This window comes from Alosa alosa, chromosome 11 (genome assembly GCF_017589495.1).
Source record: "Alosa alosa isolate M-15738 ecotype Scorff River chromosome 11, AALO_Geno_1.1, whole genome shotgun sequence".
Taxonomy (NCBI): Eukaryota; Metazoa; Chordata; class Actinopteri; order Clupeiformes; family Clupeidae; genus Alosa; species Alosa alosa.
Genome location: NC_063199.1, coordinates 28265439 through 28290677, shown reverse-complemented (window position 1 = coordinate 28290677; position 25239 = coordinate 28265439). Strand labels below are relative to the sequence as shown.

General features: G+C 44.0%; 1 protein-coding gene across 1 annotated transcript; it reads right to left on the bottom strand.

Annotated features, from left to right (window-relative positions):
* Positions 1-219: 219 nt before the first annotated feature.
* Positions 220-25239, bottom strand: LOC125302826 (immunoglobulin superfamily member 22-like). The gene is given in 24 exon segments (XM_048256144.1): positions 220-578; positions 1077-1403; positions 3262-3561; positions 3892-4087; positions 4947-5096; positions 6106-6416; positions 7055-7183; positions 7611-7781; positions 8392-8709; positions 11748-12044; positions 12753-12786; positions 12788-12895; positions 13896-14020; positions 14235-14519; positions 14749-15024; positions 15448-15610; positions 15908-16021; positions 16562-16739; positions 17699-17729; positions 17947-18058; positions 22486-22622; positions 23034-23174; positions 23604-23922; positions 25151-25239. Coding segments are annotated over 23 exon segments (4218 nt in total). The 5' UTR covers positions 23851-23922; positions 25151-25239; the 3' UTR covers positions 220-510.

The following is a 25239-nucleotide window of genomic DNA, read 5'->3' as shown; positions in this document are numbered from 1 at the left end:
CACGCTGAGGGAATTTTTATTAGGCTCTGAAGACTGCGCTCCCATCTTATATAGTCTATGGCACCCATCCACTAGCCTACCCTCTTGTGGTCACACATATTATTGCAACTCTACCGTACATGCAAGGCTTTAATTGAATCAGCCTTCCTTTTCTCTTCCTGTTTTACCCAGTTTTACTGAATGGTTAGCGTACAAGTAAGAGACATAAAGCTGCACGTGTATGAATTGACTGACACTACTTTATCTTTTATTTAAATGAGCTAAAGGCCCACTCACACATGTTGACATAGACCAAGGTTCTGCAGTTCCGCTATACATTTCCAGTACAAATTTTATTTCATGGTTTTACAACAAAATCAGTTGGTTTTACATTAAAAGGACCAAAGATCCAATTACATTGAGAACCAACTATATTTATACTAGCGTCATAACAGGTTTTAATCTGAAACCACAAACAAACATGAGTGATTATGGAGGATCACCAGGACATTATAAACAGGATGAATATCCTTACATGATGTGCTTTGCTTTTCCAGAACTTTCTGTCAGACTTTCCAGCAGACTCTTGTCATCCTTATCTGTCAAAATCAAGAACATATCATATGGTAAAATCTACTTCTTTTCATTTGCCCAGATAAAACTCAGTGCTTATCACAAAGCAATATAATATAAAGTCTGTGTGCATAAGATTACCAATGTGTATTTGTTAATGTTTACTTCTAGTAGGGACGGTGGTAGTGTACTGGTTAAGGAGCTGGCCTAGCATGTAGTAGCCTGAAAAATTGTGGGTTAAATTCCTGGCTTCCACCGTTGTGCCCTTGAGCAAGGCACTTAACCCCATTGTTGCTCTGGCAACAATGACCCTTGTAATATAATATGTAAGTCCCTTTGGATAAAAGCATCTGCTAAATGATTAAATGTAAGTGTTCTATGATAAGTGCATTCTGATGGTATAATTCTATGTATGTTTGTGTGCGTGTGCGTTTGGTACAGGTGTGTGCATGCATGTGTCTATGTATTTGTGTGTGTGTGTGTGTGTGTGTGTGTGTGTGTGTGTGTGTGTGTGTGAGACGTACCAAAGATGACCAGGTTGCACTTGCACTTGACCTCCCCCAGCGGGTTCTCCAGCACCAGCACATACTCGCCGCTGTCCTTGGCCGTGCAGGCGGGGATGGTGAGCGTGCACACGCCGTCTCTCGTGTTCTGCCACAGGCGCGGCCCGTCCGACACCTTCACGTCGCCGCGGTACCAGGCGGCGGTGGGCGCCGGGCTTCCCGTGAAGGCACAGCTCATGGTGCAGTCGTGGCCGCGGCACGCTGCGTGGTCCCTGAGCGGCAGCACAAAGGCGGGCTTGGTGGCGCGCTCCCTGGCCACGTAGGGCTTCCTGTGCAAGCTGAAGGGCTCTGGGGAGGAAGGAAGGACACCGAGGTGGGAGAGATCACGCTGGTAACACTTTATAATAACTACACACAATTCATCATTTATTAAGCCTTTGTTACTTATTATTTAATGCTTTGAATCATTAGTAATTTATTGTTCATACATAATTTATCATCAGTAAAGCTTTTGTTCACACAGTTAAAAATAGTTTGTTCAGAGGAAATAAGCCTATATCTAAAATATGTTTATACATTATTGTTAATACTTAATAAATGATGCAATAATATGTTTTTGATTAAGTAATATTTCCATTATTTAACAGTTGTTACATACACATGCACTAATGATTAGTTAGGGTGAGAATGCATATTTTATAAACCACTTCCTAATACTATAATTAATAATTAACTCAGGAGTTACAAGTGGTTAGTTAATGATATTTTGTGACCTAATCTAAAGTGAGGACGTTTTATGCCCTGCAACACATTTACAAATGAGTTATAAAGTTTACCCTTGCAATTATTCATTTAGCCGAAACTTTCACCCAAAGCGACTTACACATGTCAATGAAATTAAAGGGCAAGGCCACATTGGTGGACGCCGGGGCTTGAACCCACAACTTTATGGGTTACTGCATGTTAACCCGGCTCCCTATCCACTACACTACCTCTGCCCAGTGGTATTACAACAGTCAATTCAAAAATATAATCTAGATATGTGTTTTACTATGAACAAACCATTATTAACTTTTGCATAGTTGTAGGGGTTTCTGTCTCGGCCAAGGTAGTGTGGTGGATAAGGAGCTGGACTAGCATGCAGTAGCCTGAAAAGTTGGGGGTTCGATTCCTGGCTTTCACTGTTATGTCAATGGCCTTTAATTGAATTGACATGTGTACGTCGCTTGTCTGCTAAATGAATGAATGTGAATGTAATCTTTACAACTCATTTGAAAATGTGTTGCAAGGCATAGAAAGTCCTCACTTTAGATAAGCTCACAAAATATCATTAACTAACCACTTGTAACTCCTGAGTTAATCATGAATTATAGTATTAGGAAGTGGTTTATAAAATATGTATCTTCACCCTAACTAATCATTAGTGCATGTGTATGTAACAAGTGTTAAATAATGGAAATATTACTTCATCAACAAAATATTATTGCATAATTTATTAAGTATTAACAATAATTCATGAACATATTTTAGATATAGGCTTATGAACAAACCATTTATAACTGTGTGTACAAATACTTTATTTATGAGAATTAAGATAGGAACAATGCTTTACAAATGATGAACAAAGCATTTTGTAATAGTTTGCAACAAGTTTATAATAGTTTATAATAAGAAAATTATTTAATTTTATTCAATCAATTAAGTGGTTATTAAGTATAAATCATGTACTTACAAACATATTTTTTGGATAGGCTTATTTACTATGAACAAACAGCATGTGTGAAACAGGCGGTGAGGAGCAGAGAGGAACAGACTGGAATGTTTCACTACAGTTACAGAGTACTGTACATTTAGTGCAAAGATGGGAATCCCATAGTCCTCACCATGCTATTGCTGTAACTTAATCAGACAGCCGTTTCTTCTCTTTCAAGATTTAGAACTTATTAGAAAATGATGCACAGACCAGAATACAGATGTTGTATGTCACTACTTACTTTTGGGAATTGTCAGAGGCTTTATCTGTAGAAGTCAGTGCACATACAGTACAAACACACATACAAAGACTCACACAAGCACACATGCATACATACAAATGCACACACCTGGATATCCACATACAAACACAAACACACACACACACACACACACACACACACACACACACACACTGGCAGTAAAAACACAAGGTCCCCCCCTCCATTCCTACCTTTCTCTTTGGCAATACTGAAAGGTTCCTTCGAGTCGAGAGGGTCACTGTCTCCAATGCTGTTGTGTGCGATGACCCGGAAATAGTACTTGCGCCCGGGCAGCAGGCCAGTGACGGTGTACTTGTTGCTGTAGACGCGCTCGGCAGCGGTGAACCAGGTGGCCGTGCTGGCGTCGCGCTTCTGGATGATGTAGTGGGCCTCGGGGTCCTCGGCCAGGTCCGGCGTGTGCTCCCACAGCAGGGTGACCGTGCTCGGAACCTCCTCCAGCAGGTGCAGGTTCCGCGGAGGCCGCGGGAAATCTGACCAAAGGGTGGACAAGGGGTAGAGTGTCATGCACTGGCTAAAAGCAAGATATAGTCATGTGTTCACTTGGGGTCCCTTTATGCGCTCTTAAAATGCTCCACAGATGTACAGGCATGTATAAAGAGTGTTTTCAGAATAAAAAATGACAGATCCAACTTGAAACACAGTAAACTATGTGTGTGTGTGACAAAGTATATGTGTGGTTTTGGGTGAGTGGTTGTGGGTTGATGCATAGGAGAGAGAATCATTGTGTGTGACAGAGTGTATGTGTGTTTGGGTGGATGCTTGTGAGTTGTGTGTGTGACTGACGTGGCTGCCTCTCTTGCCTTTGACCTGGACGTTGATGTCGTAGTTGACCTCTCTCCGTGCTTTCGTGCAGGGTTATAGCGGTAGGCATGGCCAGTCGGAGCGGCGGGACGAGGTTATGAGGAACTGCGAGTGCTTGTTGCTCTTGGTGATGACCTCTCGGCCACTGGTGGGGACGCCGTCCTTCAGCCAGGTGACCTCAGGAGGGGGTGACCCCTGCGGAGGTGGGACACAGCTTCATACTCCAACTCCACGCACCCCAGATCTCTGAACCACCCTCTATGTATCCTGCTTTGATATCGTCGAGTGATTGACACCAAAAGCTGGGACCTGATTCCTTGCATGTGTGACTGAACTGCCTATAACAATGCTACAGTTTAAAACTAGGATAAAGGACTATTTGAGCACTAAATGCGCTGTTAACGAGCGCAGCTTGCGATCATGTTGAGATGATGTTAAATTGTATACCGTCTTTTTCTGTTTTATGTTGTCTGTTTTACACTGTATATTTTCATATGGAACTATTATGCTGTTGCCTTGGCCAGGACTCCCCCGAAAAAGAGATTCTGATCTCAATGGGATTATTCCTGGTAGAATAAAGGTTAAATAAAAAAACTGAGCACACTTGGTAATTAGTTGATTGAACTGATTCTGGTTATGATGCAAGCTTCTGCTCTTCCTGTTTTGTTTTTGTGTAGGTTAGCGCTGACTGAAATCCATCCTAAGGTTGTGTAAGTGTCATTATCAAGAGCTGCTCTGTGTGCACTCATTGTGACAGCAGGTGATGTGTGCTGCTGCTGTCCCTGCTGTGTTATGTGTGAGATACAGTAGGTAAGATGTGTGAGTGTCATTATAAGAGTTGCTCTGAATGCGGTCGATGTGACAGTAGTCGTTGTGATCCACGCTGCTGTGTTATGTGTGAGATACAGTAGGTAAGATGTGTGAGTGTCATTATAAGAGCTGCTCTGTATGCGGTCGATGTGACAGTAGTCGATGTGATCCATGCTGCTGCTGTCCCTGTTGTGTTATTGATTATTGATTATTGATTATTGATTATTGATGAATGTGGACTCACTGTGAAGGTGACGGGGATACAGAGAGAAGCTCCTGCCCTCAGCTCAATATGGTGCTTCACCTTCCCCTGCAGATCAAACCTGGGAGGAGCTGACGGTGATGACAACAACAACAACAAGTCAGATGTACTCTCAAGATGGCCTAGTGGATACTTTGGGATTTACACAGGAATTGAAAACATTGCAATTCATGCATAATGAAGTGAGCTCTACTGTGTGCGCTAAGCCAGTGGTTCTTAACTGGCCTGGCTTTGGGACCCACAATTTTCCATGTTCATTAAGTCGCGACCCATATATTATTTTAGCAATGAAGCGAACGGATTCGGTGAGCTACATGTTAAGACACGCTAAGTGCCTGTAGGCCTACTTGTTTAGAACATGCTGATGTTTGGCATTACATTTGTGAAGTCTTCTACTCCTGACGTCACCTTTTAAAGCACTCGGCAGGTTTGTCTTTGACAGGGGTGCTTTGTTTCCAATATTAGATCTGATAAGGTAGCATTTCAAATGGGTGTTTTGCACCCAGCTCCGTGACCCACCCAGAATGGTTCCATGACCCACTTTTGGGTCCTGACCCACCAGTTAAGAAACACTGCGCCAAGCCACATTACCTCCTTGAAAATGTATTTACTTGTGGCAATTCTAAATCCAGCAACCGATGGTTAACACCAAGTCCAGGTCCTTAATCTTAAGGATGAGTAGCATCAGTCTTCTCCTTCACTTTTGTGTGAGACTCTGCCTTGACATTGATGATGATGTTGGCATTACTGGATGGGGGCATGGTGTTGGCATTACTGGGTGGGGGCACGATGTTGGCATTACCAGGTGGGGGTATGGTGTTGGCATTACCGGATGGGGGCATGGTGTTGGCATTACAAGGTAGGGGCATGGTGAGGACTCTGTTTTGGCATTATCTGGTGGGGGCATGCTGTTGGCCTTACCTGGTGGGGGCATGCTGTTGGCATTACCTGGTGGGGGCATGCTGTTGGCATTACCTGGTGGGGGCATGCTGTTGGCATTATCTGGTGGGGGCATGCTGTTGGCATTACCTGGTGGGGGCATGGTGTGTTGGCATTACCTGGTGGGGGCATGCTGTTGGCATTACCTGGTGGGGGCATGGTGTGTTGGCATTACCTGGTGAGGGCATGCTGTTGGCATTACCTGGTGGGTGTGTTGGCAGGACTCTGGTGGGGCATGCTGCTCCATGGTGGGGGGCAGGCGAGGACTCCCCTGGTTGGCGCCCGCCCTGGCCCGAAGAAAGTACTTCATGCGCTCCTGCAGGCCGCCCACGCAGTAGCTCGTGCCCACGATGGGGATCTTGGTGCACTTGGTCCACTCCTTGGCGTCGTCCGAGCGCAGCTCCAGAATGTAGCCGGAGGGGGCGTCACCCAGCTCGGGCGGGGACCAGGCCAAAGAGATGGAGGAGGTGGCGGAGTCGGTCACTTGCAGGCCTCTCACCAGGCCAGGGACGCCTATGCAGAGAACAGAAGGAAAGGAAGAAACAAAAATAAAGAGAGGGACAGAATAAAGAGAAGGAAAGGCAGGAAGTGAAATGAGAAAATGATAAAAGGGCCACATTTTTATAGCACTTTTCCACTCCTCCGAGCACTCAAAGGGCTTTACAATGTCATGCCCTTTAGATTCACCCATTCACACCCCCATGTTGGCTGGGAAGCACTAGGGTTAAGTGTCTTGCTCAGGGACACTTCAACTGGGTCAGGAGGAGTTGGGCTCAAACTGGCAACCCTCCGGTCGTTGGATGACTCCACTACCTCCTGAGCCACTGCCGCCCCCTGAAAAATACTGAAGACACATATCCCTTTTACACTAGAGAGTCAACACAGAGGGAGGTAGGGAGAAAGGGCAGATTAAGTGAGTAATGGAGACAGAAAGAGAGTGAATAAAAAGAAAGAAAAAAAGAAAGAAAAGGGAGGGAAAGAAAGAAAAGGTCTAAAGGAAGACAGAGAAACATACTGACAGAAAGAGAGTGAATAAAAAAAGAAAGAAAGAAAGAAAGAAAGAAAGAAAGAAAGAAAGAAAGAAAAGGTCTAAAGGAAGACAGAGAAACATACTGACTGCTGCTCTCCACCTGTCTACTGTGAGCACTTACGGATGGGGTCCTTGGCCAGCACTGGGTTGGTGGCAGTGCTGGGGGTCCCAGGTCCTGCTCTATTTACAGCGGTCACTCTGAACTCATACTCCGTCCCCTCGATCAGACCGTCTGCCGTGCACTTGGTGTCTGCAGGGACCAGAAGCAGCTCTGTTTACAAGTCTCCTGTTCAGTTCATGTTTCATGTGGCTATGCAATACATCAGTTATCAAGGACATTGGGTGTTACAGGGTTTCCCCAAACAGATCTGTCCACACTCCAAGTAGTAGCACAAGAACAACTGTCCTTGGTCACATTCCCAACCTGCTGTCATCACACACACACACACACACACACACCACCGCCGCGCACGCGATGCGCGCCTTGCGCATGCCACGCATGCCGCACACACATCGCACACACCTGCGCCACACACACACACACACACACACACACGCACGCACACACACACACGCACACCCACACACCCCACCCACCCACACACACACACACACACACACACACACACACGTGCATGCACGCACACACACACACGCACGCACACACACACACACACCCTGGATCAGCTCCTTGTTGACGGGGATCCACATGCTGCCCCCCTTCTTTCTCCTCTCCACCATGTAGCCCAGGACCGCTGCTCCGCCGTCCTGACTGGGCGGGGCCCAGGTCACCGTGACGACCTCCTTGGTCACATCTGCAATCTGAGGCTGAGAGGCCATGCCAGGGGCTCTGGCGAGTGGGATTTTATAATGTTAAAGGACATGAAAAGTAATCCCAATGATCTGTTTTTTTTTTTATTACAGACAGGTTTTTATGGTAACTGAAATAACAATGCATTTTATATCCAGTTAATATTGCTCTTGAAAACAAAGTTGTTCTGGCATATTATAAAACATTTATTATAAACAGTTATCCTGGCTTAATAAAAAAACACACACAGACACAGACACACACACACACACACACACACACACACACAGACACACACAGACACACACAGACACACACACACACAGACACACAGACAGACACACACACACAGACACACACACACACACACACACACACACACACACACACACACACACAGACACAAACACACACACACACAGACACACACACACACACACACACACACACACACACACAGACACACACACACACACACACACAGACACACACACACACACACAGACACACACACACACACAGACTCACACACACACACACACACACACACAGACACACACACACACACACACACACCGACACACACACACGACACACACACACACACACACACACACACACACACAGAGACAGAAATTGAAGGACACGTTTTCTGTCTCTCTCACCGATAGGCGACCCAGCAGACACCTCATCAGTTAGAAGAGGCTCGCTCATGCCCTGGGAGTTGAGCGCCCGGATGCGGTACTGGTAAGCCTTGCCCTCCTCCACCTTGTCGTTGCAGAAGCTGGTGGTGCGGCTGTCCACCTCGCCCACCTTGTTCCAGGAGTTCTTGCCCGCCGGGCGCCTCTCGATCACGAAGCCCGTGACCGGCATGCCCCCATTGTCTCGCGGGGCCTTCCACTTCAGAGTGACGCACTTGGCCGAGTTCTCCAGGATGTCCACTTTCTGGGGAGGCTTTGGGTGGTCTGACACCCAACACAACAGACAGTCAGAAACATGCACTGCTGTGGTTCTCAACTGATGCCACTAACAACTACCCACATCAAACCCTGTACATGCCACAAAACATGATACTGATCGCTATTACACTACACCATTAATCTGAATAGAATATGCATAAACAGGGATAATCAAGTATCTAAAATACGTATTTCAAATACGAAATAGTATTTTGTAATTTGTATTTTATTGGGTTGAAAAAATGGCTGCGTATTTTGTATCAAAATACTTAAAGTGTGTATTTTTGTAGTTTAAAAATACTGGCAAATATTTTTGGTAAAACCAATACTTTTGGTGATGTGAATTTGCCCAGGCTTGTTGTGATAAGAAAGAATATTGAGATTCAGGAAGATGATCCAGTGCAAGATGAGTAACGTGTAGGTTGCTCACACACACCAAGGGCGTAGGTTTGGGCTCAGCTTGGGCAGGGACATAAACTGGTTGTCCTGGAGATGTACACTTTATGAGGACACGTAAATGAATACAACTTCACATCAAAAATAATATGAATGAGCTTGATAAAATATTGATAGGGATCATTTTGTTATCCGAAAATATTGGTATGGAGTGGACATGACCCTATGGTCCATATGCAAACCTACGCCCTCGAATTGGGCCATTTTCATTACTCGTGGCCAGACCCTTAATCTGAAAGATTCCAGGGTCTGGTTTACCAGGCTACATGACCCTATGGTCCATATGCAAACCTACGCCCTCGGGTGGGCCATTTGGCCAGACCCTTAATCTGAAGATTCCAGGGTCTGGGCTGTGACCCTATGGTCCTGAAAGATTGGGCCATTTTCCGTCAGACCCTTAATCTGGATTCCAGGGGTCTGGACCCCATGGTCCATATGCAAACCCTCGCCCTCCCGGGTGGGCCATTTTCATTATAAATTGGCCAGACCCTTAATCTGAAGATTCAGGGTCTGGTTTCAAATACATGACCCTATGGTCCATATGCAAACCCTAAGCCCTCGGGTGGGCCATTTTTTCATTACTGTTGGCCAGACCCTTAATCTGAAAGATTCCAGGGTCTGGTTTACCAGGCTACATGACCCTATGGTCCATATGCAAACCTACGCCCTCGAATTGGGCCATTTTCATTACTCGTGGCCAGACCCTTAATCTGAAAGATTCCAGGGTCTGGTTTTAACACACATGGTCATATACACCTCCCCTGGGCCATTTTCACACCAACCCAATCTGAAAGATTCAGGGTCTGGTTTACCAAACTACATGACCCATGGTCATATGGTTAACACACACAATTCCCTCCTTCACACCAACCCCACTCCTTAACTACAGTTTAACTGTTTTTGGCAAAACATTGGAACAACTGTGATGTATATGTGTCATCCAAAGCTGATGATACACAAGGCACCTGTCTGAGCAATGTTGCTGGGCAATGCTCATTCTGTGTATTGAGTATTGTTGTTCTGGCACATTCCCTTCGATATTACGCAACTTATTTGTCTTGAGAATTTCTGCTCATCAGTAGGCAAATTAACATGATCATTCAGTTGGAAGACATGGAACCGGTTATGTGGTTCTGGGCATGTATGAACGATGTCAGAGATTTCATTCTCCGTATTCAGTGTACCATGAGTTTGAAGTCGTTATTTCAAGTTATTAGGTTGCTTTAAGCCCATATTCTGTGGCTTTTTGAGTACATCTCTTATACAGTATTTAGGCTATGAGATGTAAAAGGCAGGTCGGACATGCCAAATTTATGGCATGTTTTGGAGGCCGAGAAAAGCTGCAGCTCTCAAACACTGTTCACTTTTGCGTGTTTGTGTGTATGTGTGTGTGTGTGTGTGTGTGTGTGTGTGTGTGTGTGTGTGTTATGTGTGTGTTTGTTCATATTGTATTGTGTGTATGTGTGTGTGTTTATGTGTGTCTGTGTGTGTGTGTGTGTGTTTATGTGTGTGTGTGTGTGTGTGTGTGTGTGTGTGTTTATGTGTGTGTGTGTGTGTGTGTGTTTATGTGTGTGTGTGTGTGTGTGTTTATGTGTGTGTGTGTGTGTGTGTGTGTGTGTTTATGTGTGTGTTTGTTTATGTGTGTGTGTGTTTATGTGTGTGTGTGTGTGTGTGTGTTTATGTGTGTGTTTGTTTATGTGTGTGTGTGTGTGTGTGTTTATGTGTGTGTGTGTTTATGTGTGTGTGTGTTTATGTGTGTGTGTGTGTGTGTTTATGTGTGTGTGTGTTTATGTGTGTGTGTGTTTATGTGTGTGTGTGTTTATGTGTGTGTGTGTGTGTGTGTGTGTTTATGTGTGTGTTTGTTTATGTGTGTGTGTGTTTATGTGTGTGTGTGTGTGTGTGTGTGTGTGTGTGTGTGTGTGTTTATGTGTGTGTGTGTTTATGTGTGTGTGTGTGTTTATGTGTGTGTGTGTGTGTGTGTGTTTATGTGTGTGTGTGTGTTTATGTGTGTGTTTGTTTATGTGTGTGTGTGTGTGTGTGTGTGTGTGTGTTTATGTGTGTGTGTGTGTGTGTTTATGTGTGTGTGTGTGTTTATGTGTGTGTGTGTGTTTATGTGTGTGTGTGTGTGTGTTTATGTGTGTGTGTGTGTGTGTGTGTGTTTATGTGTGTGTGTGTGTGTGTTTATGTGTGTGTTTGTTTATGTGTGTGTGTGTGTTTATGTGTGTGTGTGTTTATGTGTGTGTTTGTTTATGTGTGTGTTTGTTTATGTGTGTGTGTGTGTGTTTATGTGTGTGTGTGTTTATGTGTGTGTTTGTTTATGTGTGTGTGTGTTTATGTGTGTGTTTGTTTATGTGTGTGTGTGTTTATGTGTGTGTGTGTTTATGTGTGTGTTTGTTTATGTGTGTGTGTGTGTGTTTATGTGTGTGTGTGTTTATGTGTGTGTGTGTGTGTTTATGTGTGTGTGTGTTTATGTGTGTGTGTGTTTATGTGTGTGTGTGTTTATGTGTGTGTTTGTTTATGTGTGTGTGTGTGTTTATGTGTGTTGTCCTTGGGACAGGCCTTCCTCTTCAGGTTGCAGTGGTACTCACCCACCACGTTGAGGTGCAGGTTGGCGACGGCCGTGCCGCAGTCGCTCTTCAGCTTGAGCATGACCGCGCCGCTGTCCTCCCTGACGCAGTGGCTCAGCGTGAGCGTGCTCTGGTCAGCACCACGCTCCACCGTCGTACGGGCATCCTCCGTTACCTCGATGCCGTCCTTGTACCAGCTGACGCGTGGCGCCGGCTTGCCCCGGAAGGGGATCTTGATGGTGGCCGTCTGCCCGGCCTTCACTGTCACTGGCTGGCTGGACAGCACCTCCAGCATGGTGGTGTCGATGACTGGAGGATCTGGGCAAGGATGGTAGCAATGTGAATGTGTGAGCAACCAATAGGGTCGTTCTAATGTGGTGTCTGCCTTGAATTATGCACTACAAAGGAGGATTTAGCACATAAAACCTAACCCATTCATATCATCTTGTTGCTTTTAATGAGTTCAGTTATGCCAACATAAGCGTCATGCTTATATAAGTCTATTAATCCTGACTCTACACATATCACGTGTACACATGTGTAAGTTGTAATAAACTTGACACTACATATTCACATATCCTAACCCAGTGGATGCAAGATGATTTGCCTATGATAATGATCGGGATGCCTCCACAGGAGACTCATGATTGCAAAGGTCATAGGAGCCCTTCATGTTGAATATTTTAATGATTCAAGATTTAAGCATTTAAGAGTACCCAAGGCTTTTACAATAGTTGTCATCATTTGCACAAACTGCTGTCAAGGCAGCACAGTCTGAAAGAGCATTAGTACGGTTGGCTCCCCCCAATGTTCCAACACCCTATGTATGCATGTCTACATTTCCTCATCACTATGTAGAGATTTCTCAGAGGCACTCCCATGCCCAGCAGCCCATGACCTGGGGGTCCATCCCTGCCATAAACCTGAACCTGAACAGCCCCTAAACAGTATGTAGTTTACTGTCCCTGATACACCTCGGGCACCACTGCAGCTCTGGTGTCGTAATGCTCTTTGCGTCCAGCCTACCTGCGATGGCCAGCACAGCCTCGCTGTCAGCCCCCATTGGCCCTGAAGGTGTATTTGCCCTCGTGCTCGTCCCCCACGCCGCTGAAGAGCAGCTTGTGCACGGCGCCCTGCTTGACCACCTGCACCCCGCTCAGCTCCGACACCTGCACAGACAAACGAGAAACAGCCCGACCTCACCTCAGACTCGCCCTTGTGATATTACAGCGTAAATCTGCCTGAATTAGTGGTTGTGGTGTAACGATGTAATTTGATCAACCTGCAGGTGGGAGTTATGAGCATATGAGTTATACAAGAAGTTTGAGACACTCTAAACGAATTCAACTTCCCATCAAGAAGCAATTAAAAAATCGCATGAACAGTGGTGCAGATTAAAACAGAAAATAGCAGGGGAGTGTGTAGCCTTTGTGAAGGTTGAGCAGGATTTAGAAGAAAACCTCAGCAGCGATGCTTGACGTCATGCCAATAGGTAAAAGATTTGCCGGAGATTTACATTCATTAAAGTCATGTCACCGCTTCAGAGATTAAGCAGTGCTCTGTGCCTTAACAACAACAGCCATTTAATGAGCAGGTAGGAGAAGAGTAAACTGATATGGAGGATCTATTTATCTCCCCAAATGATAACAATGTGACATAATTGTGTCACCACAATAAGCTATACATCTGTGCATGCTTGACGTTAACACTTGTGTAACACAAGTCACAACTATAAAGTCGTGACTAAGGTGACCACGGCTAGACAGATATAATTACACCATATTGGATGCTGAGATGTGGTTACAGCTCACCTGCCTGGGGTATATAGTTACTGCACTGTATGTATGAGTGGACATTGCATGTCATGTAAGCGATACCTGTAGACAGATCTGACATACAATAGCCGTGTGGTAAGGATTCCTGTGGATGTTGTCTAATGCTGTGTAGGAGGGGTGTGGTGTGTGTGTGTGTGTGTGTGTTTATACAATATGTGTGTGTGTGTGTGTGTGTGTGTGTGTGTGTGTGTGTGTGTGTGTGTGTGTGTGTGTGTGTGTGTGTGTATGTGTATGCGTTTGTGTGTGTGTGTGTGTATGTGTGTGTGTTTGTGTGTGTGTGTTTGTGTGTGTGTGTGTGTGTGTGTGTGTGTGTGTGTGTGTGTGTCCTCCTTGCCTTTTTCCCATCCTTAAGCCAAATTCCATCCACCTTCTCATCGTTCAGAACCACACACAGCTCGGCCCCTGAACCCGTGGGACACTGCAGGTCCGACAGGCCGCTTGTCACTGAGGCAAACCTCTCTGCACACACACACACACACACACACACACACACACACACACACACACACACACACACACACAGAGACACAAGAACAAAGGACATATGACTAACATTAAAACAGATAACTGCCTGGTTCAAATTAACTGTACACTGACATGTTTTAAAACAGTCAGTGGCGGTGGTTTTTTTCTTATTTAAATAAAGGAGCTTTGAGTTGATCTGGTCCTCTACCGTCGACAGTGAGGTTGGCGGAGCTGACGTACTCCTGGGCATCGTTGTCCTGCGTGCACACGATGCTGTACTCGCCGCCGTCCGCCAGGTCACAGTCCTCGACGATCAGCTCGGCGTGCTTGCCTTCGCGCACGAAGATGTAGCGTGGGTTGTCGGTGATGTCACGGCCGTCCATTAGCCATTTGATGTGGACGTCCTTCGAGCTCATCTCACACTCCATGCGTGCTTTGCCTTTCTCCTTCACACGAACGTTCTTCAGGTGACACGCAAACTTAATGGGAATCCCTGTGAGGATGGAACGAGGGTGTCAGCGAAAGAGGAGGCAGGTGAAGGACATTGAAGTAGCATTTGAATGAATAAAATGCATATACATGCATTATAATGCAGGACATGCATATAAATATAAAATGCATACTGTATAAACAAACTTTCACTCATTTAGATTTAAAGTAACGTTGTGTCTCTAAAATCAAGGACATAACGCAAAACTAGGGAGGAAATTAAAGCCTCTTGCTTTCAATGAAGAGGGGTGCAGTGGCTGTCAGGTCGCCCAGGCTCAGGGTGTAGTCTCCTGTGTTGCTTGGACGGACATCCTTGACCCTCAGTGTGTAGGTCAAGCCGTCCTCGGACACGGACATGTCGTACTTCTCATCCCTCTTCAGCTCCTTGTCCTTGCACTTCCACACTAACGGCACGTCGGTCTTCTTGGAGAGGCGCACCTCGAACGTGGCTGTCTGCCGCTCGGTGACGCGCATGGGCTTCAGGTCCGACACAAACTTCAAAGGCTCGTCTAGACGAGAGAGGAGATGAGCAAGTAGATCAGAGAGGGAAATGGACAGATGAAGTAAAAGATGAGAGGAGAGGAAGATGAAGTAAAAGATGACAGGAGAGAAAGAGCGAGTGTGGATTTCCTCTGGGCTTTATTTCAGTGCCTGGCATGCAACTCTGCAGACTGAACTCTGGTGAGTCTCCTAAGGAAAGAAAATTGGTTGCTGACAGCACCTTTGGCACTTCACCCGTTTTAGAAAGATTACAGAACATTAAAACACAATTAATCTCACAGAGCACTACACCAGGTAGGTACACCAGCTCAGCACTGCACTAAAATACAATAGCATTCTGCAAGAAATATTACAACCCAAAGACTTCACAAAACGCTGAAATATGCACTGCTAGGGAATAATGGGTGGTCCATTTGCATGCGAGTGCTTGCCTATGACGGTGAGCTTGGCGTTGAGGGCCTTGTCCCCGACCTGCAGTGAGTAGGTGCCCGTGTCTTTGAGGCTCACGCTGGCGATGCACAGCATGTGCTTGGTACCCAGCTGCTTCACTTCGTACTTCCCCAGGGAGTACTGGACCCGCAGCAACTCTCCGTCCTGAGTCAGCAAGTACAGGTGTGTGTTTGGAAAAACACACACATACACACACGCATGCACGCACACACACACGCACGCACGCACGCACGCACGCACGCAGGCACACACACACACACGCACACAGGCACGCAGGCACGCATGCACGCACGCACGCACACACACAGGCACACGCACACACACACACACACACACACACACACACACGCACACACACACACGCGCACGCACGCACGCACACACACACACACACACACGCACAGGCACACGCACACACACACATAAAAGCAAGGTTTTTACCTTAAACCAGCGCATCTTGATGTTTGGGTCTTTCAGTTCCATCATGGTTTCAAAAATGACATTGGAGTCAGCCTTTGCTGTAACATCTTGCAAGGGTTTCAGGATCTTGACCATCTGTTTGGTGATTTCACATGCAAACCATCATTACAACAAAACAAAAAACCTACAACACATATTAGGACATGCACTGAATTTACACTCAATACATTGTCTGGGAGATACAGAAATGCTGACAAACGTAACAGACCTTTAACAGCATGGTCTAAACTAACTGTGTTAAACAAACGGCATGGTCTAACCAAACTGCATGCTGTGCATGTGTGGTCTTTGGGTTGCTGCCCCATTGAGATGGAAGCCTTCCCTGGTCAAGTCAAGTCAAGTCAAGTTCATTTATATAGCTCATTTCATACACATTCAATGTGCTTTACATAAACAAAAGCAAACAGGAATAGCTAATAAAAGTAATCATTAAAATACATTAAAAAAAAACAACACAGAATGATTACTCATAGTGATAGTGATACTAGTCAAGCGCCCAGTGAACAGCAGTACTGTCTATGGAGATTCTCTAAGCGCCCAGTGAACAGCAGTACTGTCTATGGAGATTCTCTAAGCGCCCAGTGAACAGCAGTACTGTCTATGGAGATTCTCTACCTCCACATCCTCTCTCCTCTTCAGCTCCTTCAGCTTCTTCAGGATGCCCCTGAAGTCCGTGAAGCCATGCTCAGCACAGATGCGCTCGTAGTCCTTCTTGTCGGCTCCCGCCAGGATCTTCAGCATCTCCTCCTCCGTGGGAGGCCTCCTCTCCTCTCTCCTCAGGGTCTGCACATTCCTGGCCAGCCAGGAGGATCAAGAGCCAAAGCGTCAGATTTATTTTGACACATTATAGTTGAAATGACTACCGTTATATGCTTACTCTCTATTGCATGTAACAAGTACCAGTAAGACTTCAGTTTGGAGAACACATGTTATGCATTAATAAATAACTAATATTTGCATGTATTAGTGCTCAACAAGGTCTGTATTAAGCATCATTGCACGGCACGCCTTTTGGATGTTTATTAAACACTATCTTATTCTTAGCCAATAGGTCATTTCTTCTTGGGAAATCCTTAATGAGCAACTAGTTGGTCTTGATCTAAGGCTATATGGGGTATATAGTATGGATCAAATTAGAGAGCTTATGGACTCCTAATTCTCTGTCTGAATATGGGACTTACAGTGACAGAATAGTTCTATTTTGAGTCATACTACTGTATCTAGATCATGACAAACCAGCTGTTTATTAAGAATTTACCAAGAACAAATCACCTATTCAGTATGAATAAGAAATTGTTGAAAAGAATGTGAATGAATGTAATGAATGTGTAATGACACATACAGACCTCGTTGAGCACTAATACATACACACAATACTTAAGTATAAGTATAATATACTCTTTTGATCCCGTGAGGGAAATTTGATCTCTGCATGTATCCCAATCCGTAGTTAGTGAAACTCAGCACACAGTGAACACACAGTGAGGTGAAGCACACACTTGCTCAAGGGCACTTCAGCCGCTTCCTACTGGTCGGGGTTCGAACTGGCAACCATCCGGTTACAAGTCCGAAGCGCTAACCAGTAGGCCACAATTCATGAATGCCTACTTATTCATAAATGCCTAACATGTGTTCCCTAAAGTAAAGTTAACAATTAACTATTGAGAGAGGAGAAATGTGATTTTTGAAATGGCTGTTTGTGGGTTAATAAATCCAGTGAGAGGACTGTAGAGTACAGTACACCCTACCCACCGTTTCTTCAGCATCTTCTTGAAGTCCATGGCTGGATCTGAGTTACAAACATGTTTTCATGAGAAAGGTAATGTTTGCAAAGGTGTTTGTAAATGTACATTTCATGCACACAAACTCACACACAGGCACAAATGCAAACTCACACAACCACCCACCCACCCACACCACACACACACACACACACACAGACACACACACACACACACACACACACACACACACACACACACACACACACACACACACACATTCTTGCTTACTCTCAGTCACCACCAGGGACACGGCGTACACGGCGTCTCCATGATCATTGGAGGCGACGCATTTGTAGACATCAGCATCCTCCAGAGACAAGGGTTTGATCTGTGAAAAAGAAATCATCACAGCACCTTAGATTTCACTCCATGCATTTCCCTCATCAGACACAAGGGGGCAGTGCAGTGCTGAGGCTTTGCTGCACTCCACCTCTAGATGGAACAGATGGTTAGTGGGGTGGCTAAGCGCAGATTTTCATCAGAATCGATCACTTTGCGAAATTAAATTTGGTATGAAGGCTCACAAAGGGGGTCTGATCAGATTTAGGACCGTAGGCGCTCAAAATTTGGCCCCTGGGGGCCATAGCGGCTGAAAAATGGCCGCCCGATATGGATTTCGTAATGGGAAAATGAATTAAAAGCTGCCAGAAACATAAAATACAATAAGACATTTCAACATAAATACATGTAAATATGAGCACACTTTCACATGTAAACTTTAAAATATAAGATATGTTTTAAAAAAAAACTGAAAATGGCAGCCAAATATGGATTTCATAATGTCATAATGGATAGATGACAGAAATTAACAATAAAAAAATGTATAAACAAACACATTTGCACAAAATCCACATTTGGTCATCAATCAATCCAGTTCATTTTTAAACAAAAAGGAAAATAGGTTATTATGTTATCTATCAGAAATGATGTACTTTTTTAAATGTATTTTAAATTTTAAATTGCATATTAATACTCATCATTTTTACTTGGTAGTTTGTCAGTGACTCCTCCTTATTCAATCAGTAGGTTTCATCTTGTGGTGGCCACAGTTGTATATTATTCTCTTTAAAATCTAGGGAACTGGTGGGATTTTTTACTCTTGACTACAAGTGCGATAAAGGCAAAGTCAGTTGAATGTGTTTCTCACTGTTACTCAGTAAAAATAGTGTAGGCTAATACTTCAAATTAGCAAACATAACTCAGACAGGCAAATATAACATCAAATAGGTTTTAGTCTGCAGGAATTTAGAGTTAGGATTCTGTGAAATAAAGTAGGTGTACATTTCCACAGAATTTCATTTAGGCTGGTTATCTAAACTAGCTGCAATTCCTCAAAAAAAAAAAAATCCTATTTATTTCATTGTAACTCTGTGCTATTGTACGGCTAGTTTATACCACCAAAAGCTAATCTCAGTCAATTCTTTGCTCTTCAAATGCTCTCACCTTGACTAGAAGTTATTAGATATTACACACAGTTGCAATGATCAGGCACTCAATGGATGTCATCAGAAATGCAATTAATCATTTGCATCCAGAGCCTATTTGCCGTGGCCAAGCAAATACAGTGGAAGTGGCCAAATAGATATGGTGAAATTGTCATTCTTTTTGGGGGTCTCCACATTGAGATGGCATTCTTGAGGACTTTAGGGGACTGGCTGCAAGGAAGTGGTTGGGTAGAGGCTCTTGTTCAAGCAGACATTACCACAACAGGCACAGCTGACTTTCTTAAAAGTGGCCCATGTTGCTCATGTGCTGGGCTTTGATGAATGGTGCAAGAGGCAAAAAGATACAGTCCCACATTTCAGTATTGGGCCACAGTTATGGAACTTGAGCTGTCTTTTTTGATCTTTGTAGGTCTCTGCGGCTGGGTTCTTTTAACATGTATCTTGATGCCTTGGCTGACCTCACACCATGGTTTTTCGCCCATGATCATACCAATTATGCCAGATGGATTCCGGTACATTTGAGGGACACGGCAGAGCTCCCCACCAAGCATCCACAAGTTTACAAGGAGTTCTTGGCTGGCGATTTTGTTGTGCAGAAGTCGAAGAGAGTGTTCTCTGCAATTCCCATCGATCAAGCCCATGAGCAGAATAATGCCCGTGTGAAGGGGGATGGTGGAGCCGTTGGCTTGCAAGGCAATCCTAGTGCACTGCGGTGGTGGCCTGAAGTGGCTAGGGTTATCCAAGAATTTGAAGAGGCACATCAGAGTGGCCATAAGGACAGAATTAGGCATCACCATGAACAAACCCTACACTTGTGCTTGATTCAAAAGAAATAGCTGATCCTTGTGTGATAAAGACTGTGCAGAATGTTCATCAAATTGGACAAGATCAATTCAAGGCATTTACACTCGATCGCCTAGTCAATAGAACAAAATCTATTTATGATCCCATTTGTCACAATAAATTGAAGGTCTTCCAAACAAGTTCTATGAAAACTCGCAGCAACAGTGTTCCTTCTTTATATTTCCTTGTGTCATCAAAAATCAACTTGTGACGTGTTGACTTGGTATAGGACAGGTACTTTGCAGACTCCATCAAAGGCACTGCAAGAGCAAAGTGTGGTAAAGGGATCCGCAGGCGTGTATGTGCTGAAGCAGCTTTGCCAGCGAACTGGCAGAGCTTTCTAAGGGTGGATCAAAATAAAGTCATTTGATGATGGAGAGAAGCAACTTGTCATTACTCAGGGAGGTAACATCCTCTGCAAGCCACAGCTGTCTGACACATGTGCTTTATCTCCATGCAACCATGAGAAAGCAGATAGCAGGATGATTTTGCATGCATCTCATGCAGCGCAGAATGGCCATCAAAAGGTCATGATTCGAACTGTTGATACAGATGTCGTTGTGCTGGTAGTTTCTGTGGTGCAACGCCTTGGTGACATTGCAGCACATGAAATTGCACACAGCCTTAGTCCTGAGAAGGCACGTGCACTTCCAATGTTTCATGCTCTGACTGGTTGTGAATCAGTGTCTAGCTTTGTTGGTTATGGAAAAAAAACAGCATGGGCAACATAAGTCCTCCCCAAATTTACTCAGGCATTGTTGGAATTGAGCTGTGATCCATCTGATATTCCCTCACACATATATCAGAGACAATTGAAAGATTCACAGTTCTGCTGTATGACAGAACCAGTACATGTGAGAGCGTGAACACGTCTAGGAAAAAGCTTTTTTCAAAAAGGCACAGTGTTCGCTGAATTCCAAGTGCAGCTCTTGAACAGCATGTGAAAAAGGCAACATATCAGGGTGGTCATATTTGGGGCCAAGTATTACTGCCTTCTCCTCATTTGCCTCGTCCATCTAAATGGGGGTGGGTCAAAACAGAGGATGGCAGTTTTGAACCATACTGGACCTCACTTGCTGAAGCATCTAAAGCCTGCTATGAACTTATTGCCTGCAAATGTACAAAAGCTGTAGCAAATGCAAATGCAGAGCAGCATCACTGCAGTGTACTGCTTTATGTTTATGTGAGGGAGAATGTCAGAGAGTGTAAAGCGTGTGTAAAATCATTTTTTTGCTTCTTGACTGAGACAAAAGTGGTCATTAAATTCAGCATGGAATTTTAGAATCTTATATGTTATGTTATTAATTAAATCTTGTGTTAATATTCAAAGCTCAACAGCTGAAGAGTTGAACTACTGGTTCTTTGTTCTGTTTCTTGTTATGCAGGCCTACATTAAAAAGACAAAAAATAAAAAAAAACTAATCCGAATGAGCCTTGCCATGGTGGATTAGCCTGTGTGTCTCTTTCCATGTCAGCTGTTTAAAAACAGTTGACCTTTTTGTATCACCATTTGTGAATTGCTTTGGTAGAGACCAGACAAACATCAGCTCTTAATCACTTGTCATTGTGATGTCTAATTTTGATCACATAATATGACATTCACATCACATAACATGAATCTTGAATTTCCCCTAGGGATCAATAAAGTATATCTATCTATCTATCTATGAATTTACAGATTTTAATTAACCCATATTGTAATATTTAGTATTACAGGAGCAACTTTTAAAACATATCTTATATTTTAAAGTTTAAAGACCTTCTATGTGAAAGTGTGCTCATATTTACATGTATTTATGGTGAAATATGTTATTGCATTTTATGTTTCTGGCAGCTTTTAATCCATTTTCCCATTACAAATTCCATATTTAGCGGCCATTTATGACCCCCAGGGATCAAATTCCGAGCGCCTACGGTCCTAAATCTGATCAGACCACCTTTGTGAGCCTTCCTACTAAATTTGATGCTTTTATCGCAAAGTGATTGTTTTTTGCGCTTAATTTAACCGGCCTACAGGGTATGCATATGCTGAGCTACTAAATGCTAATTGCTTGATAATAGAGCTTTCAGCTGCTTTGAAGACACTTGCCTGGAACAGGAGAAGGGCACCTAAATCTTCTCGTTGCACATCTCACGGAATGCAAACTGATGATTTAAAACGCTACTTATCCCAGCATAACACTTGAGGAATGTTCTTGATAGGCTTGATGTGAGTGTTAAGTTAACTCAGTGCATATCAAGTTGGCTTTGTCTCTCGTAAATAGAGATAACAGCTGTTTTATGATGTGCTGATGTGGACAGTCCTGGGAAGTCCTTCCTTGCAGAAACGCTTATAAACGACTCATTTTAAAGCCTTGAGGAAAAATAAAATGTGATAACCTCGAATATGCAATGGAAGCGTGAAATTGTGTCCGTAACGCATCAGTGGTCACTATTAAGATTTCGTAGGTCTTTGAAACAGCCTCACCTTTAAAACATGCTGCTTATTGATGGTGTCAAAGTAAGTCGTTGTGCCCTCTGATAGAGGCTTGCCGCTCTCTCTCACCCACGCCACTGTTGGCTTCGGCTTCCCTATCACCTTCACTTTAAAAGACACCTTGTCTCCTAAAGTCACAGAGTCATGAAATATGAAATGCAATAGTGAGTACCCAACTGCTGGAATAGCAGGTCTTCATAAAGGTAATTTGCAATTCAATTAATAAGTTCAATAAGTAGCAATTCAATTATTTATCTTCACACTTTATTTAAGCTGACATTTGAAGCAAGCAGAGGGATTGACACTGTGCAACTTTCTAGACAATTACACATGGCTGTAAAAATATGGTATAAAAATCGACTAAGTATGAATGTTAAATTTGGAATGCTGTAAATATGCTCAAGTAAGTGCTCTGTGATAGACAAATCAATGGACCTGATAGTCAACGCACAGTGAAATAGGTTTAGAAATGAGATGGCAAATGTTACTTTAGTTTATTTCCAAATATGCTTGGGTCTTATGTTCTGGACACAACTCACCCTCCTGAGCAGTGATTGGACGAGGCTTCAGCTCAAAGTCTGGCATGGACTCCGCTGGAGGGATCGTAGAGGATTTCTGCACCTGGCTGTAAGACTCTACAATGGCAGACGTCTTTCTTTGGACCACTGTCCGCTCTGCGCCTGTAGATACATACGCATACACATACATACACACGCACGTTCACACACACACACACACACACACACACACACACACACACACACACACACACACACATACACACACACACACACAAACACACACACACACATACACCAGTTTAACATTTTGTCATGAAAACTTTTTGATTGGTTTTCACTCTAGTGAATTAGGAAAGCTGGTGTTTAAATGTCAGTTCATTTGTGGAAATTTGTTTCAGAGCCTTCAGCTGATCAATGGTGAGGTTCAGAGAGCTCCTGACTCTAATCAATCCTACCAATGGAGGATATTACAGATGGCAGATAGGAACTACATTAATCCCTGAGGAAACTGAGAAAAAGTCAAGGAGATAATCCAATTTCACACAGATGGATATTTGCATTACATTTGGGAGAAATTCTGGGGCTTACCATCAACGCCTCTGGATGTCTGGGAAATTCTGCGGACTTTGGTGACCGTGGAGGAGGATGAGGAGGTGGAGGAAGACATTGCTGAAGAGGATGAGGATGAAGACGAGGTCATTTGGACTTCAGAAAAGTGCTGTGAGACGCTTGCTGAGGACTTCACCTCAGAGAAGCTCTCCCTGATGGCACTGCTGGACTGGGCCTCTGATAGGACCTCCATCACGCCCCCTGTGGACTGGATGACCTCTGCCATGGCAACTTGTTTGACCTTCGACCTTTAGCTGTGCTGCCAAGACTGGTGATGTAACTAGCTTTGATTGGGGCTCTAAGGGCATGGAGAGATCCTTTTTTATTTTTTCATTCAACATTTTCTGAAGACTTAAACACTTAAACTTGACAATATTTCATAATCATCAATTAATCACGCAATTAACTAATATAATCCATCTAATGAAGAAAGTCTGACTTTCTCTTGCTTCAACTTTGAAAAACACAGAGGATGATGTTGAAAATCTACTTGGTGCATTGCAACTGGTATGTAACAGTTGTAGATCAGAGATAGCAGTTGGTGCCTTTGCTTCCCTCTGTCTCCATCATGGTAGGAAGTGATGCATACTGACATATGAGTCATCGAGCTCCTTGTTTCGCAGATGTTAAAGTACATCACTCAAGGTGGTGTGTGTCTGTAAGCGTCTTGTAGAGTCTCTTCTCTTGGGTAGCCCGTCATACCCGACTCCTTAAGCAGCTGATTCCAAAATAAGTACATCGTCAAGCGGAGACAGAATTGTGGTTTGTACAAACACACTCACTGATGCCCTTTGATAGGTAAATACCTGCTTTGTGTGTTAGTGGGATAACTCTACAAGTGTACACTTCTTAAGCAGCAGCCGAAAGATAGAGGCATATTAATGATGGAAAAAACATTCCTCAAGCTATTTTCAGCATGCTAAACTTCAGCCAATAATTAACAGCAACGCTGGGTGTTAGTCACCTCCAACTTCAAACACTGTGGTGCCCATGAACCCTACAAACACTTGCAAGGCCAGAGGGAAGTGAGGGGTGGGTTGTGGAGATAGAAATTCTACACATCTTTGATGAGCTTGCCTTCAGTCAAGAGCAGGGTTTTAAAAACCGAGAGGATTACAGCGTTGCTAGACAAGCGGTGTGTTTGTTCTTCCTCATAAACAGCCTTTTGTGAATCACCTAATCGGTGCCATGAACTTTCACAGTCAATTTGAAATAAGCCCGTTCAGGCTGAGCGTCTCCTCCTCGCACACTTCTGAGGTTACACCACTTGAAACTGGAAATGTTTAAGAAGATTACAAGGTCACATGCATTTTTGCCTTGAGTGCTAAGTCCCATAATACCAGTCAAGGTTGTTTCTTTCTGACTTTTGACTGACTTCTCTCTCTCTCATACACACACACACACACACACACACACTCAATTGTTTTTATTTGGAATTATTAATACACAACAACCCACAGTCCCTCTCTCTCTCTCTCTGTTCCCTGTCTCGATATCAATCGCATAAACAAAGCCAGATGCCTTACCTTCAAATCAGGCAGTCTTAGTTCTCGCACCTTTGGACACCAGAATACTCGTGTGAAGGTGTTTGTGGGGGCGAAGACTTGCTTGTCTT